We start from the raw sequence: 14,648 nt of genomic DNA on the forward strand, positions 1-14,648 counted from the left end.
ACCCATACAAAAGGCAAACAGAAAGCAAGCAGGCAAACAAGCAGAAACCCAAGAAGGACAACAAGCCAAAACACAGAAAAACCTCAGTTCGGGAACTCTTATGTGGGGTGACTGTGAGGGCGAAGTGGTTGAAGAGCAGTGATTGGGTTTGGTTCTGGTTCTGGAAGTTCAGTTGTTCCAGCTGGAAAGGCTACCTTTCCTCCATGGAATTAATTTTGTACTTCTGCGAAAAATCAGTCGGGCATATTTGTGTCGGTCTACACTGATCTTTGTGACTATCTGTCTAAAACCACATCGATAGACAAATTGCTACATTTGCTCTTCCACAGATGCGTGAATGAAAGCTGAGAGCAGACCTTAGATTCACCCAAATGCAGATCCGCCTGACTCCAAGCCCTGTGCTGATTATCACTTGGTTCCACGCCTTCTGGTCGCACCATTAGCCTTTTCTCTTTACCCAACGTGAGTCTCTGACCCCATCACCTATTCTCTGGAAGAACCAACACTTTGGACTCATCATTTATTGATTCCTAACTGTGCAACAGGTGAAAAGATACTGGGTTAGTCTGGGTGCTTTAGAGAAACAAATCCACAGAAACTCATGTATAAGAGAGAGTTTTATATAAAGGTTAAGAGCACATCAAGAAAACATCCCAACCCAGTGCTGCCCAAGCCCACAACTCCAACATTAACCCATATGTCTGACACCAATCCACAAAGTCATCCTCTATGTCATAAAACAGATGCGATGATGCAGTCTGCAGGAGGAAAGCCCAGTCAGTATACATGTAAACATCTCAGTGCTGGCAGGGGTCTCCACACGGCTGCTCCAGCACCCAGGGCTGCATTGGGGTAGGTCCGTGTGGCTTCTCCTTAAGGATGTCTTGCAGGAAGTCAGCCTTGCAAGCTGAAGCAGGGAACTGCTAAGGCAGCTGCACCCTGGTGTGACCATCACGAAGCAAGAACTGGAAAGGCGAGGCTCACTGAGCCATTTATCATCCCTCTCCCTTCAATTAATCTCACATGTGTTTATTGGCCAGGTTAGCACAATAAACTAACTACCTCAGAGACCGAAGACATCAAATGCCAACTTTTAGCAAATTGAATTTTAATTTAAATTGGGCAAATGAGGTCCCTTGAGAGATGGGACCCTCCCTCCCAGCAATCCAACATCGTTCGAAGTGTAGAGCTGACTGTGAATTAGGACAGACTGGAGCCTCGTGATCTAAGCAAAATGCAGCCCCTCCCCTCCATACGTGGGATGCCTCTGTGCTCCTTCGTTCAGCCACATTTACCACCCTTTCATTTTCACTAGGAGCCTTGGTGGTACAGGGGTGGCCTTGGGGGTTATGTGGTGGACTGCTAACCTCAAGGTCAACCTCAAACCTACCAACACAACACAGGGGCAAGTCTATCTGGTGGCAGTGAGGCTGGGGGATTTTTTTGTTTTCATTTTGTGTGGGTTTTACTTCTTTTAACCAAAACAGTTTACATTTTGAGTCACATGAAATGCCAACAAAGCAAGAGGAGTTTTTGGCTTAGAAATCGAACAGCCCTGAAGTAGGACAGATTTCAGGCGTGGTTTGATCCAGAGCTTCCTGCTGTTTTCAGGAATCCGGGTCTGTCCTTCTGGAAGTGCTGACGTTGTTCTTCTCTTGATGTTGGCATCATCCCCAGACAGTATAAAAAACTTGGCCATGCAGGCTTCATCTGGGTGGCCCACCGTCCACCAGCAGGAAGTGCCCAACAGATCCAGGAAGCTTCTTTGCCAAAGGACCTGGGTGAATAGTTCCTTTTGTCTCTGAGTCCCACAGTAGCTCATGTGTTTACCCTTCTGTCAATCATGATGGCCAAGGGAATAGGATCTTCTGATTGGCTTAGGTCAACAGAGGTCCCTCCTCAGGTTGAAGTGAGACCAGTCCCGAATGGCATATATGGCTGTCACAAGGTGGGGTGGCAACAATCTTTAAAGAAATTCAGACCCTACATTTTCAGAGAGAAGTGGAATAGATGTTGGCAGAGAACAAATGAAAATCTACCACACTAGGTTAAGAAATCAGATGGTGCCTGGCTATCAGAAAGAATAGTTTCTGGGATTTGAAAAACTTGTATTAAAACAAGTAGCCATCTACATGAGATGTCAACTCTAAGTCCACACAGAAGGAGCACACCAGCCCTTGTGATCCAAGGATTATAATAATAAAATCCAAGATCAGAGGAGGTAATTAGCTTAAATTATGAGCTATTGGTCTGCAGAAGGTTGTAGATGACAGCGAAAGCCCCAAATCCTTTGAAGAGTCCCCACTCACTTGAAGCCTTTGTTCAATTCCTTCAGACCATTGACCAGGGATGTGAATAATCTTGCCCTTACAGAGAGTGCATTGGAAAGTGAATGACTACAGATATCAAATTCAAACTTGCTGCCACTGGATTATTCCTGACTTGTGGTGGTCTTCTAGGGTGGAGTTGAGCTGTCCTTTTGGGTTTCGGGGCATGTGAATCTCTGCAGAAGTGGTGGCCTCCTCTCTCCCACAGAGCAGCAGTGGATTTGAGCTGCTGACCTTGTGGTTGCTGGCCCAGTGTACGTTCTTCTACGCCACCGGTGCTCCTGCTGCAGACATCCTTAGGTTAAAATGTAGCATCTTATTCTTTGTTTTCCCTTTTGATGAATTTTCACTTTGTTCTAATGTTCATTTTTGGCTTTCTTTAGGATTGAGGTTTTTCCTGTTTTATTTTGTTGTAGTTGCTGTGTCTTGTGCTTTTTGGGTACTGTTTCCTTTATATAAAATCTAGGACAGGTACATTTTTTTAGGCAGTAGCTAAAGTGGTACTTTCTTAGGGTTGTGGCAGGGGAGGTTGGGGGAGATGCGGAGCCACTGATGATGGGACAAGAATGAGGAAAAGGTTCTAAGGTGGATTGTGGTGAAGACACACCGCTCTCTTTAATAGAGTTAAACCCTTGAACGGTATGGTATGTACATTACATGTCAGTGAAACCATTTTTTTAAGTCTCAGAAACTCTTTTTAATAAACTATCATCCTATTACAGAAAAACAATAGCAACAAACAAGCAAACCTTGGCATCTGGTGGCTTGTGACTTGCAGCGACCTCACCTTCGAGTGAAAGGACCCGAGGGGGACTTCTTGGCTGGGATCTTGATAGTAATTTGCCAGGCCTTTCTTCTGCCTTGGCACTTCAGCAGCTGATCATAAACAGCTTGTGCCACCTAGGTTCCTCCTAGTGTTTTTTCACCATACAACCCTATTGTTAGACATAGGCTATGTATGTGTACATAAGTTACATATCTGTATCATGGTAGCATTGCATATGTACATTATGACGCATAAGGAGCACTGGTGGGGTAGTGGTGAAGTGCTTGGCTGCTGACCACAGAGGTCAGCAGGAGAAAGACGAGGCCCATACCCCCATACCGAGTCCGTCCCAGAAACCCCCAGGGCCCGTCCTACCCTGGCCTCGAGGGCCCAGATGGGTCAGAATCGACGGGATGGAAGTGAGTTTATAATGCACACAAAAATACCTTTAGAACGATGGATGAAAGGTAAAATTAGAAATAGTTAAATTTTTATCACAGTGTTTAATAGGATGCAAAAAGCTTTTTGCTCTAAAGTACATGAGTGGGAATGTTTTATGATGCAAGTGGGAAAAATCATAGTTTTATGATTCCAAGGTTTGATGTTAAGTTTATCTCCATGCTTGATTTTAATGTCTGTCATAAACACAAGACACGTCTACGTTGACCTGAATTCGGAACATAGCTCACGATACTAGCTGTCCAATCTCATCCATCATTTATGCAAAGTTGCTTCCCCGCCTCCATATGCTTGGCATCAAACATTATTTTATTTTTTGTGCAAAACAAATAAGCTCTTCATTCGGAACACTTGAAAACGTTGTTTTTCTAAGTGTGCTGACAGGAGAATTTGGACAGATGACATTTGGTGCCATTTTTGGCCACACATCACGTGAGATGGACCAGTTCCGGGCAGGTTCCAGGTGTTTATCTGCAGCTGCAAGTTCAGCGGCTGCCTTCTCCCACTGGTAAAAACACCAGCCATCCCTGGAAGGTACTGATAGCAAGCATGCCTCTTCGCAGCAGACGACCGATCCTCTGCTTACGGGAGAGGCAACAAATTCACAGAGGCGATTTTTGTCTGCTTGTTCGTTTTAAAGTAGCATATAACTCCTCGTTGAGACCAATAATTATTTAAATGACTTTTCCGTGAACACTCCAAACACTTTGCAGCCCAGAAGACTTGAGCCGACCGCACGCCATTGCATTGACCAAGTATTGTAACGATTCTAGGACTGAAAGGCCTGCTCTTTATCAGATGGGTCCGGTGGGTAACAAGCTGCAAAACGTTCCCTAAGTGTGCAGCGAGGAGGGTTTACACAGATGACACAGAGCAGCATTTTCGGCCACAAATCACGCGGGCTGCAGCCTTTGCAGGCGCGTGCGTGCTGGGCGGGGAGCGAGTCCTGCCAGTGAGTGGACACGCGGGGGCGCCATTGGCAAGCGCGTCGGACCTCGGCCCCACCTTCTGTCCTCCTGGGCGCGGCTGGGACCCGCGCGGAGCCCTGCCCCACCCTGCCCCGCACCCCCCACCCACCCCGCCCGGGCGCGGAGTCTGGAAAGAGGAGGGTTGGCAGCAGCAAGCCGGAGGCGCTGGTGCAGAGGCTTTGTGGCTAGGTGCGGTCGAGCCCACCCTACTCGCTGTGATCCCGGACGAGTCAGCAGTGGGCTTCGCTCCGGGCTGCCGCTGCAAACCCCCAGCGGCTCCGCGGGAGAAAGACGTGGCTTTCTACTCCCGCAACCCCCCTCCCCCCGCCGGGCCGCCCTCCCCTGTGCCTCAAAGGGTGGCTGGCTAGGAGGCGGGCCAGACTGAGTTAGAACAGAAGGAAACGGGCCTGAGGCCGTGCCATCCGCCCCAGTGTTGCCACGTCTGCGTTCCAAGTGGCAGCCGTCGTGAGTTCCTCTCGTGGAGGTCTCCCTCTGACCCTCTGCTCTCTCGCGCTGCCCTGAGTGGGCGTCCATGGGAACTGCGGGGGGACACCAGGGGAAGGCCTCCCCGTGGAGCGCCCACGGCTAGCAGGGGGCAGACCGGGAGGGGTTGAAACTCAAGTCTGCCCAGAGGGGGCTTGGCCTACCGCTGAAGCAGGGCGGTTAGCTCCATCCTACAGTAGGTGTCATTTGGCTCCAAACCTCATGGGACTCTACCAAGATTTGTGGATTATTGTTTTGTGCCCTTAACTCAGGTGTACTCAAGCATAATCCATCATTTGTACTTTTATAGACTGCTTACTCTGATCAACAGAGATTCACGGGTCCTTCTTTAGCACTTGATTTTCATATCCCGCATGTGGTTGAGTTCAGTGACAAGATGGTAGGTTTTTGGTTAGGAGATGTTAGGGGTGTATTTTGATGACAGTGCAGTTTTTAGGCTGTGACACCCACATTTTGGATCCTAAAAATGAAATTCCGTTTGGGAGAACCAAATCCCATCCCATTTCTCTCTGAACACACAGAAGAATAACATCTGAGTCATTATATTTTCCACTTCTGAATTTCCATATTATCACACTCAGTCTTGTAGTAGAGTTTTCTGTATATCCGATTCATCTGCTGGAATATAAATGTGTGTGTGTGTGTGTGTGTGTGTGTGCGCGCGCACGCGCCATCACCTCCCCAGCGCACAGGATCTGTCAGTATGTCTTTTACTCAACTTCCAACTGGAATTGCCATCCCTGCTATGGGACGCGCAGACAAGCTTCCCTCTTGGCATCTACCACATTGTGTCCATGTATCGTCCCCCATATATCATGAATCCACCGTGGCTGGCTATGGCATTTATTTTGTTGTGCCTAGCTCCTGGCACGGACTAGATAGCAAATAAATGGTGAATGGATGATTAGCAAGTATCTGTTTAATTCACATAAGTTACCCATTTAAAGAAATATCATACACTATAATATTTACCCACTTACAGTGGACACTTTAGTGGGTTCAGGGATCTCCACATTTCTCCCAAACACTTGTTGTCTTTTTTATGTCAGTCACTGTAGTGGGTAATAAATAGCATTTCATCATCGTCTTGACTAGCATTTCTCTAATGCCATGAGGTCGAGCGTCTTTATGTGTTTTGGGCTGTTTGTGTCCCAGTCACTGCCACTGGGTCGATTCTGACTCATAGAGACCCCCTCCAACAGAGGGGAACCGCCCCTTTGGGTTGCTGAGACTTTAAATCATAACGAGTAGACGGCCTCTCTTTCTCCCACATCTACACGCTGACTTCACCTCTTGACAGCGGGCTTTGTCTCAACGCCCACTTTATTCTTGGGCAGATGGCCTTTATAACTTGCAGCGGGCTCAAAACCTGAAACTACTGGTGGCTGAAAGCCAAGCGTTAGCTCATTTGAAGGCCCTTTCTTTACCAGTTGAGTGGCGGGACGTCCTATGAGCAATGTCAACCTGTCCCCCTATATTTTCACAGTGCCGCAGAGCCCACACAAAAGTAAGAAAATATTGAAGGTTAAGGAACGCAGTGGAGCTGGTGGGGATTTAGAATTCTGTGTGTGTTGGGGCGAGGAGATAAAAAAAGTACCAATGCCAAAGCCCTCATTATAGTCAGTTTATGGCTGAGTCTCCAGGAGAGGGAGTTACGCCAAGCCCCAAACCAAACTCCTGGCCACGGAGGCCACTCCAAATCATAGTGACCCTATCGGAGGACTTGGTGGGCTTCTGAGGCTGTCGGTCTCTCCAGGAGCACAGAGCCGCATCTTTACATCTGGAAGCAGCTGTTGGATTTGAACGGCTGGCTTTGTGGTTAGCAGCACCCCCCTTCCGAAACCCAGGATACCCCCAGGGCTCCTGGAAAAGGGACAATATCGCAGAGCACTGTTCTCTGACCCCCACCATCCTTGGGTTGGGTTTTCTGTCAGTTCGTCACAATAACCACAAGATGGTGTCCTGTTGCTGAGAAATCTTTGAGGCCTACAACAATCCACTTTCCATATAAAACCACCCAGAGGCATCTATCTGTTTGGATTCCGCCACAGCATCTCATCCAGCTGAATTCCATGCTCTGGTTTTCTCTCCTCCTAGGAGCCGGACTAGGTTGGGAAGCGTCTCTCACCGTTTTGTGTTTCTCAAAGCAGACAGCAAGTAGAGTTTTATGATCATCGCTCATTTCGCTCACCCTATCTCTTTAATCCCCGAGTACGTGCAAAGTGCTTTCCACCAACTGTCCTCAGAACAACTCTATTTGACGGGCAGGGCTGTTGCTATTTGGGATGACAAGTGGATGCTGGGAGCAGGACCTCGTTGGAGGTCACAAAGCAGCCGGTGGCAGAGCCCAGGTCTCCCGATCCAGCTGCTGGGTGCTCGCTTCTCTCGGACCATGCATCCACTGCGCGGCCCAGAAAGCACAGCTCTGAAAGAGGAGAATTCGGAGGGCAGCCCCAGGGAAATGAAAGGAGCCAGCCAGCCGGTTTGGGGCTGTGGTAGACAGGAGGTGACAGATGTGCGGACGCTGATTGGATGGACGGCACAGAGTTGGCGCGCACACTAGGAGCAGGCAGGTCTTCATACTTACCAGTCTCAGCTCCAGCAGCATGAGCTGCCGCATGTGGGGGAAAGCCAGAGCCGAGTTGGCATTGAGCCAGCTCTGGCTGCGGATGAGCCTGGGTGTCCTCAGTGTAGGGCTGGGCTCTACAGGGTTTTCCTTCTTTCTTTTTCTGTAGCGTCGTCAGTGGCTGCTTCTCCGGGAACCAGATCACCCAGCCTTTCTTCCTGGGCAAGTCGACTACGTGGCCTCCCATCTCCAAGCGTTCCGTTAGCAGCCGAGTGCATTCGCCAACTCCGGGGCCGTGCGCACGCTGATCAAGTTGTATAACTTCTGCCTTTAGATAAAGTTGTATAACTCTGCCTGATATGATGGGAGTCCCAATAAAACGGTCTTTTTAAAGATACAGTTGTAAGCTCATCTCAAAAAACAAAACAAAAGTCCTTTGCTACCAGCATATCCTGGTGATATTCACAATTCTGATGAAGAGCACTGTTTGACCTCTTACAGACCTGCTGCCTCTTACAGACCTGCTGCCTCTTACAGACCTGCTGCCTCTTACAGACCTGCTGCCTCTTACAGACCTGCTGCCTCTTACAGACCTGCTGCCTCTTACAGACCTGCTGCCTCTTACAGACCTGCTGCCTCTTACAGACCTGCTGCCTCTTACAGACCTGCTGCGGAATTCCTATTATGGAGCAGGGACCCAAAGGTCTGAGACTTGGAGCCTGATCACCGATCTCAGAAGAAGGGGCTGCAGGTGTGGGCTCAAGTCACTTGTGTTACACATGTAACGAGTTCTAATGCCAAAGCCCCATGTTGGCCAAGGCTAGCTGCATCAGCGCTGGGAGTGGGGCCTACAGCAAACCCCAAACCAAACTCAGGCCCACAGAAGCCGTTCCAACTCATAGTCTGTAAAGTCGCAGAGACCATTACTGAGACAAGTATCGAAGCGTGAAGTTACGCGTCTCAACAGACGCTTCACTTAGAGTCGCGTCCTTCTGAAGGCGTGTTTCCATCGCTAACCCTTTCCCCCAAGAATTCGGTGTTCCTAAGATGTATCCTTCTTCAGAAAAGCCATTGGATCCAAACCCTCCAGCTGTGTTCCTTTTCGATGTTCTTTGGGTTTGGGGAACAAGAGGAAACCTAAACAGGTAAGATCAGTCATATAGGACGGATGAGAGGAGGTTTCCCAACAAAATTCTCATAGGACAGGCCTGCGAGTGAACAGATACATGGTCCTGATGGGAACACATTTTCCTCAGGGCAGCTTTCTTGGCCTTTTTTTCTCACGGATACTTTACAAATGTCTTAAACTTTCCAACCTCTTTCTACTGTTCTTATGATCGCCTTGCATCTGTTAGGATTATCCCTTAGAAATCTCAAGCAGTCGCCACAGCTTATGAGCTGACCTCCCTGCCTGGACTTGACCTGGCCCAGCAGGTCCCCTCAGAAGCCACAGTTTTTTCAAAGGCACCCTAAGGAGAGAGACCAGGATGCGCGTCTTGCTGAGAGAACTTGGATTACAGAGACGTGTGTAAACACGTTCCGCGTGTCTGATCTGGAACCCCAGCAGCAATACTTTTTGACTGACCCTTGAGACAATTCCAGGGCGGAGGCATTGAATGGAAAGTTGAATGACAAGTTTGGTTCCCACAGCCCTCTTAGCCATTTACTATTCGGCCGTCCCCACGTTCCGTGGCCCGGCTTCGGAGTGTGAAAACCACAGGTGGCTCGGCTCCCAGGCTCCCTGAGGATGGAGTGCATTTATCCACAAGGCAAGCTGAGCTGGGCCACACACACTATGAACCAACTGATACTAAGCAAATAGACAGACACGTGGACAGCCATTTACAGAGCTGGCAAGTAGAATGTTATTTTTGTTTTGTTTTGAATTCCGAATTCATTTTTAAATAATGTGACATTTTTAAATGTCAGTGCGGGAAAAAGACTTCAGAAAGAGTCCAGGAATGTCATGTGACTAAAGTGGGAGATCCCACGGAAAATGCAGAGATTTGGTCGGAATGGCACTGTGGTCTCTTTGGGCTTCAATTAAACATTAGGCATAGGTTTTGGAATTCACCATGTTTTCCTCAACGTGATCACTGACGTCGGCAAGTCAGCTCGCCCACAGCGATGGAAAACTAAGAATAACACCGTGATCCGCTGTTGCTTTTGTTAGGAATCGGCTTCCTTTTCTCTGCTATGCTCCTTCTTAACCCAGGCACTACCCACGCTTTGGGAGGGCACCCCTCAGCTCTCTGCGCTTTCCCCACCACTGTTGCTCTCAGTCCCCTGACTTGCCCAAACCACCATCTTCATGTGGAGATTGTAAGCACTCCAAATAGGAGCCTCTGCTACTGGAAGCCCAGGCAGAAAGAGTACGATGCTGGCAGAGGACAGATAAGAGGCAGGCCTCCGAAGAAAAGGGCAGAACTTGAAGTGCCGCTTTCCAGAACAGGAGTCTGGGTGGCTCTCTCTTGGGAGGAGAACTCCTATATCGCTTGCTTGTCACCACGGCTGCTTTGTGAGGCTCCTGCTTCTGTTTCTCAATATGACACAGACCTTGGGGCCAGGAGATGGGAGCAGGAAGGTTTACATTCCTTCTTACTCAGCATCCCCTCCTCCTCGGGGACCAAACCCCTGCCAGCAGCCCTGCGCTCAGCATAACCCTTAGCCCCAGTTCCAAAGCTTCTTCCACTGTGGACTCTCTCACAGGCCCAGGAAACAGGACAGGAAATGGGGGGTAGAAGTGGGGACAGGCTCCGGTGACTCCGGAGGAGCCAGAACTATAGTTCTACCCCACAGAACACCCTTTTACGATGCCTAAGTTCTTTGGTGTGGACATTCTAGGGCAGCTGCACTGAGCTGGCACTGATAGAAAAGACGGATGGCCCAGGCCCAGTCGGTGTTCCACCCGTTAGACATGGGGAGCTGACTCAATGACAACTGGCAAAGACAGCCAGCCTGAGAATGACACAGGCCTCTGTGCTCTAAGCCAGGGTGCCAGCTAACTGTATTATTGTTTCCAAATACCTGACCCCTGATGGTGATTCTTTACAACAGAACAGGGACAGGGGTGGGGGTGGGGGATGTTACTATTTTATTTACACCCATACACCCAGGGACCTTTCTTCCCTCTTTCTGTCGATCAGGCTGTCCATCTGTCTGTCCAGGCCAAGTAAGTGTGAAAAGCAAAAAGCTAAGGTTTAAAGAATTAAATATTTTATATTTAGTGACTTCAAAAGCAATGGTTCTGTTATAAATTCATCTCCACTGAGTCAAAGTGAAATTAACATAAAAATGATTTCTTTTCACCGCCCTAGTGATAGGCGGCAGTGTGGTACAAGACACCATCTCTGACTTCTTTGCCTGAAAGCTGTGAATCCCCGATGTCACTTTTTCCCCGAGTTTGTTCCTTTGGCAGTAATACCGGCATCATGCGGTAAACTCACTGCCAGTGACGCTGCAGAGTGTAGAACTGCTTCTCTGTGTTTCCCAGGTAATGAATCCTTTCGTGAGCAGAAAACCTCAGAGGTCTCCCTCCCAGCAGCTGGAAGGCTTGAACCGTTAACAACCGACGTGTGGCTAACAGCCCAACACTGTAGCCGTTACCCATGCTAGCACAACGGCACCAGGGCCCCTGGGATAAAGCTTGAGGCTAGCATTAATGCTGGTTAGTTCTCCTCCCGTCTCTAACGTGGGTACTAAACCCATGCATCTGCTTGACTTACGTAATAGGATCATGTCCACCATAGATTGGCGTGGATGGGCTATTAATACATTAAACAGGCTCAATAGGTTTATGCAGCTTATTTATATTGACTAGTACAACCTTTTATTTGAACCAATTCACCTGTGCTGACCCAAACAAGAGCTTGATTTTTAAGAGTTATAATACCCCCACCCTTTTAAAATCAGGCTCTGGACCCAAGAGTCTCAGCCACGTTTCCCTCTGTGGCAATAGTTAGCAAGGCCGGGTCATCTTTAAGAGTCAAGAAAAGGCCCCAGTGTGGAGCAGACTTTATTTAAAACAGGCTGGGCAAGTGTTTCCTATTCCCTAGCCGACCAGCGGCAGCAGCAGGGGAGGGGGTTAGCATGGGTCCCGGGTGTGGGCACCCGGTGTGCCGAGGGCCCACCTATCCACTGCAGGCCGGCAGGCCTCCCTTGAGTGGCAGTGCCTCTGCCCCCTTCACTTTTGTTCCAGCCCCGGCCTTCAGGATGATGTGCTCTTGGGGCTTGAGCACTTGCGTTCTAAAGCACACAGTGCCAAAGCCTCCATCGCTTGCTTCCCCAATCCTGACTTAGCTTGAGATGGGTCCCTGCCTGCCCAGCTGGCATTCTGACATACTCTCCCCTGCTGGGCACCTGGAGGCGTGGTTTCTGACCTTCTCTCTGTTCTGAAAGAGTATTCACCTTGTGATCAATAAATCACACCACCTTCCTTGGTTCGAACAGAAACGGTGCCTTCAATCTTCCTTGGACGAAAGCTGTGATTCTGCAGCCAGACCTTGGGCCACTCAGCCACGCTGGGCCCCTGGGGGTCTGTGTACTTCGCGGGCCACTCAGGCGGGCTCACACAGCGCACAAGGGTGCTCCATTGTTCCTCGAAGAGGTGGCACCGACCGGACTCTAAGTAAATACCCCTATCCCCAGCACCCCAGCACCCCCACAAAGTAAGCTTACGAAAAGGGCTTGAATTGAGGAATCCGCGACATTTTTTTTACAGCAGTTTTAGCTACAGATGGTCCAGCGAGGACGAAGTGCATAGTTCGCGAGGAGAAAGGGATGGTTTCGAATCTTGCCGCGCGTGCTCGCTGCCTTGGCTGCTCGGGGAAGCCGCTACTTCTTGCTGCGGTCGCCCTCGACCCAGTACTGCTCTGTCTGCATCTCCGTGAGCCGGGAGAGCGTTCGCTGGAAGGCAAAGATCTCCTCTTCGCCCGTGAACATGGAAAGGCCTGCCGCAGATTCCTGGTTAGAAAACATTCCGCCCACACACCAGTGAAAACGGATGGAACTGAGCACAGGATTCTAAGCAGCTTTTGAAATGATAAACGTTTCTCGAAATAGCCTCACCAGCAGTAAAACGAACCCCCTCGCCCCCACAAATCACCTCCCCACACACACACACAACAAACCCCCAACCCAATCCCTCCCAAGTAAAGCTGGGACCTGGGTAAATTTGGAAGCCTGTCAGAGAAGTCAAACTCAAATAGACCAGAAGCTCCACCGACTGACAGCAACAGCCAGCCAACAGACGGCATGGGCAGGGAAGAACGCGTGGAAAGGGAAATTGTCAAAAGCATGTCAGCCAACACCAGAAACATCCAAATAGGAATGCTTTCCCTTAAAATTATTGGTCTCGGTAAAATGGAATGAAAGGACATTTCGGTGAGAAAATGAATTCTTTTTTTCTTCAGAAGTCAAGAACAGCAATGAACAGCTGTGTTCACAAGCTGGGAAGCTTTGGCTAAGGCCCTCCTCCGAAGCGTCAGGGCCAGGGCAGGCTCCCACACCTGTGGGGAAGGTGGAGGCCAAGCCTGGGAGACAGTTTTCCAATAGGAATGACCGCAAGGTCCCCAGTGGGCTCTTCCTTTACAAAGGCCACCGCTACTATGGGTCCTCAAGGCTGCTGAAAGGCTGGATCCCTCCCGGCAGGGTTAAGTGGGGGGTCCTGTCCCTGCAGGCTGCTGGCCAGTCCAGCACTGGTACCACTCCTGTTGCCTCATGGCCACTAGGGGGCTTTGTATTTTCTTCTCTTTGCTGAGGGGAGGGGTTGATTATTAGGCTCTTTCAGAGAAAACGCCTGGACTCCTAAATCTATTCCCTGGGAGGTGATATTCCAATTTCTTCATCTATTATGACCCCAAACTCATGAGCATACTCTGCCCTGTGTCTGAATCCAGGTCTTGAGGGGTGTAGGGAAATAATAGCCAAATGATTTAAAGAATTTTAGAAGCCAAGAAAATGTAGCTCTTTGTTCAGGGTTAAACTCTGTCCCCTCCCCTGTCCCCATATATTCATTGAACCCTATGCCCCATATCTGTAAATGATCCTGCTCAGAAGTAGGGTTGTATGTGTTGCTCATTAGGCCACACCCAAGGAGGGTCGGTTCCAAATCTAATCACTTCTAAGTCATGAAAAGATCAGAATGGACACAGACACACACACAAGAGAGACAGCTGAAAATGACAGATCGGCGAGGATTGCTGGCAGCAACTAGAAGTTGAACCAGACAAGACAGGACTCCCCACCCCCATCTTCCCGAGTCTCTCTATGGATTTTGACCTCAAGCGTCATGGAGTGTAAGTCGATTTCTGTTCTCCAGAGTCACTCACTTGTGGTATTCCTGTGATGGCAGCACTAGGTAACCAGGACCCCCGCAAATGTGCTCTTTCAAATGATCAAAGGCAATCTACAGACGTTCTCATTGCTCTTAGAGGAACGTCCCTTTCAGAAGGTCCCAGCCCATGGGACTGTTTATTTCTGCATATCGGTTTAAGCGATGGCATTTTGAAAATTCACTTTTCAAAGGACCATTTGATATGCTTCTCCCATGTTCTGAAGAATGCCTTCTTTCTACTCAGGTCCTTGAAGAATTGGGAGAGCGTGGGCAGAGACTTTTTAAAGCTTGACTTGTCTCTAATTGAGAAAGAGGTTGCATAAGGTTCTTAGAACAGAAGGGAAGGTAGTTGCTTCTGCTGGCGTGGGATCTGTTGATCTCCAGGCTTGCAAGTTCTGCGAGGACTGGGCCAGCACTTGCTTTTCTTTAGAGAGTGTTCCAGAGCCTGGTACCCATAGGTGCTCCGCCCATATGTGGGAGACGACTCCTGAACTACTTTTAAAATACAGGCCCGGTTGATCCCTCCACCGTTCCAGCAGAGCAGGCTCACCCACATGGATATTGTATCATGCCCTTGACAAGTTCAAAAACATGGGGAAGAATCTGCAGAAAAGGCAGCGTGGCGTAGCAGAATGAGCCAGGACAGTTGCCCCAAGACACACGTGTCCTGACGTCCGCCTCTGGCCTGGCATCCAGCAGCTGTTTGGCTGCGGCTCACCTTTCT

The 14,648-nt window shown here is 49.3% G+C and overlaps 1 protein-coding gene across 3 annotated transcripts in view; it reads right to left on the bottom strand.

Annotated features, from left to right (window-relative positions):
* Positions 1-12,236: 12,236 nt before the first annotated feature.
* Positions 12,237-14,648, bottom strand: part of AFG1L (AFG1 like ATPase) — a 236,195-nt gene continuing 233,783 nt past the window's right edge. For all 3 annotated transcript variants that reach the window (XM_075554695.1, XM_075554693.1, XM_075554694.1), the window contains exon 13: positions 12,237-12,552. In XM_075554695.1, the coding sequence (XP_075410810.1) occupies positions 12,424-12,552 (129 nt within the window). In that variant the 3' untranslated portion in view covers positions 12,237-12,423. The remainder of the gene's footprint in view (positions 12,553-14,648) is intronic.

The sequence above is a fragment of the Tenrec ecaudatus genome, chromosome 7, assembly GCF_050624435.1.
Source record: "Tenrec ecaudatus isolate mTenEca1 chromosome 7, mTenEca1.hap1, whole genome shotgun sequence".
Taxonomy (NCBI): domain Eukaryota; kingdom Metazoa; phylum Chordata; class Mammalia; order Afrosoricida; family Tenrecidae; genus Tenrec; species Tenrec ecaudatus.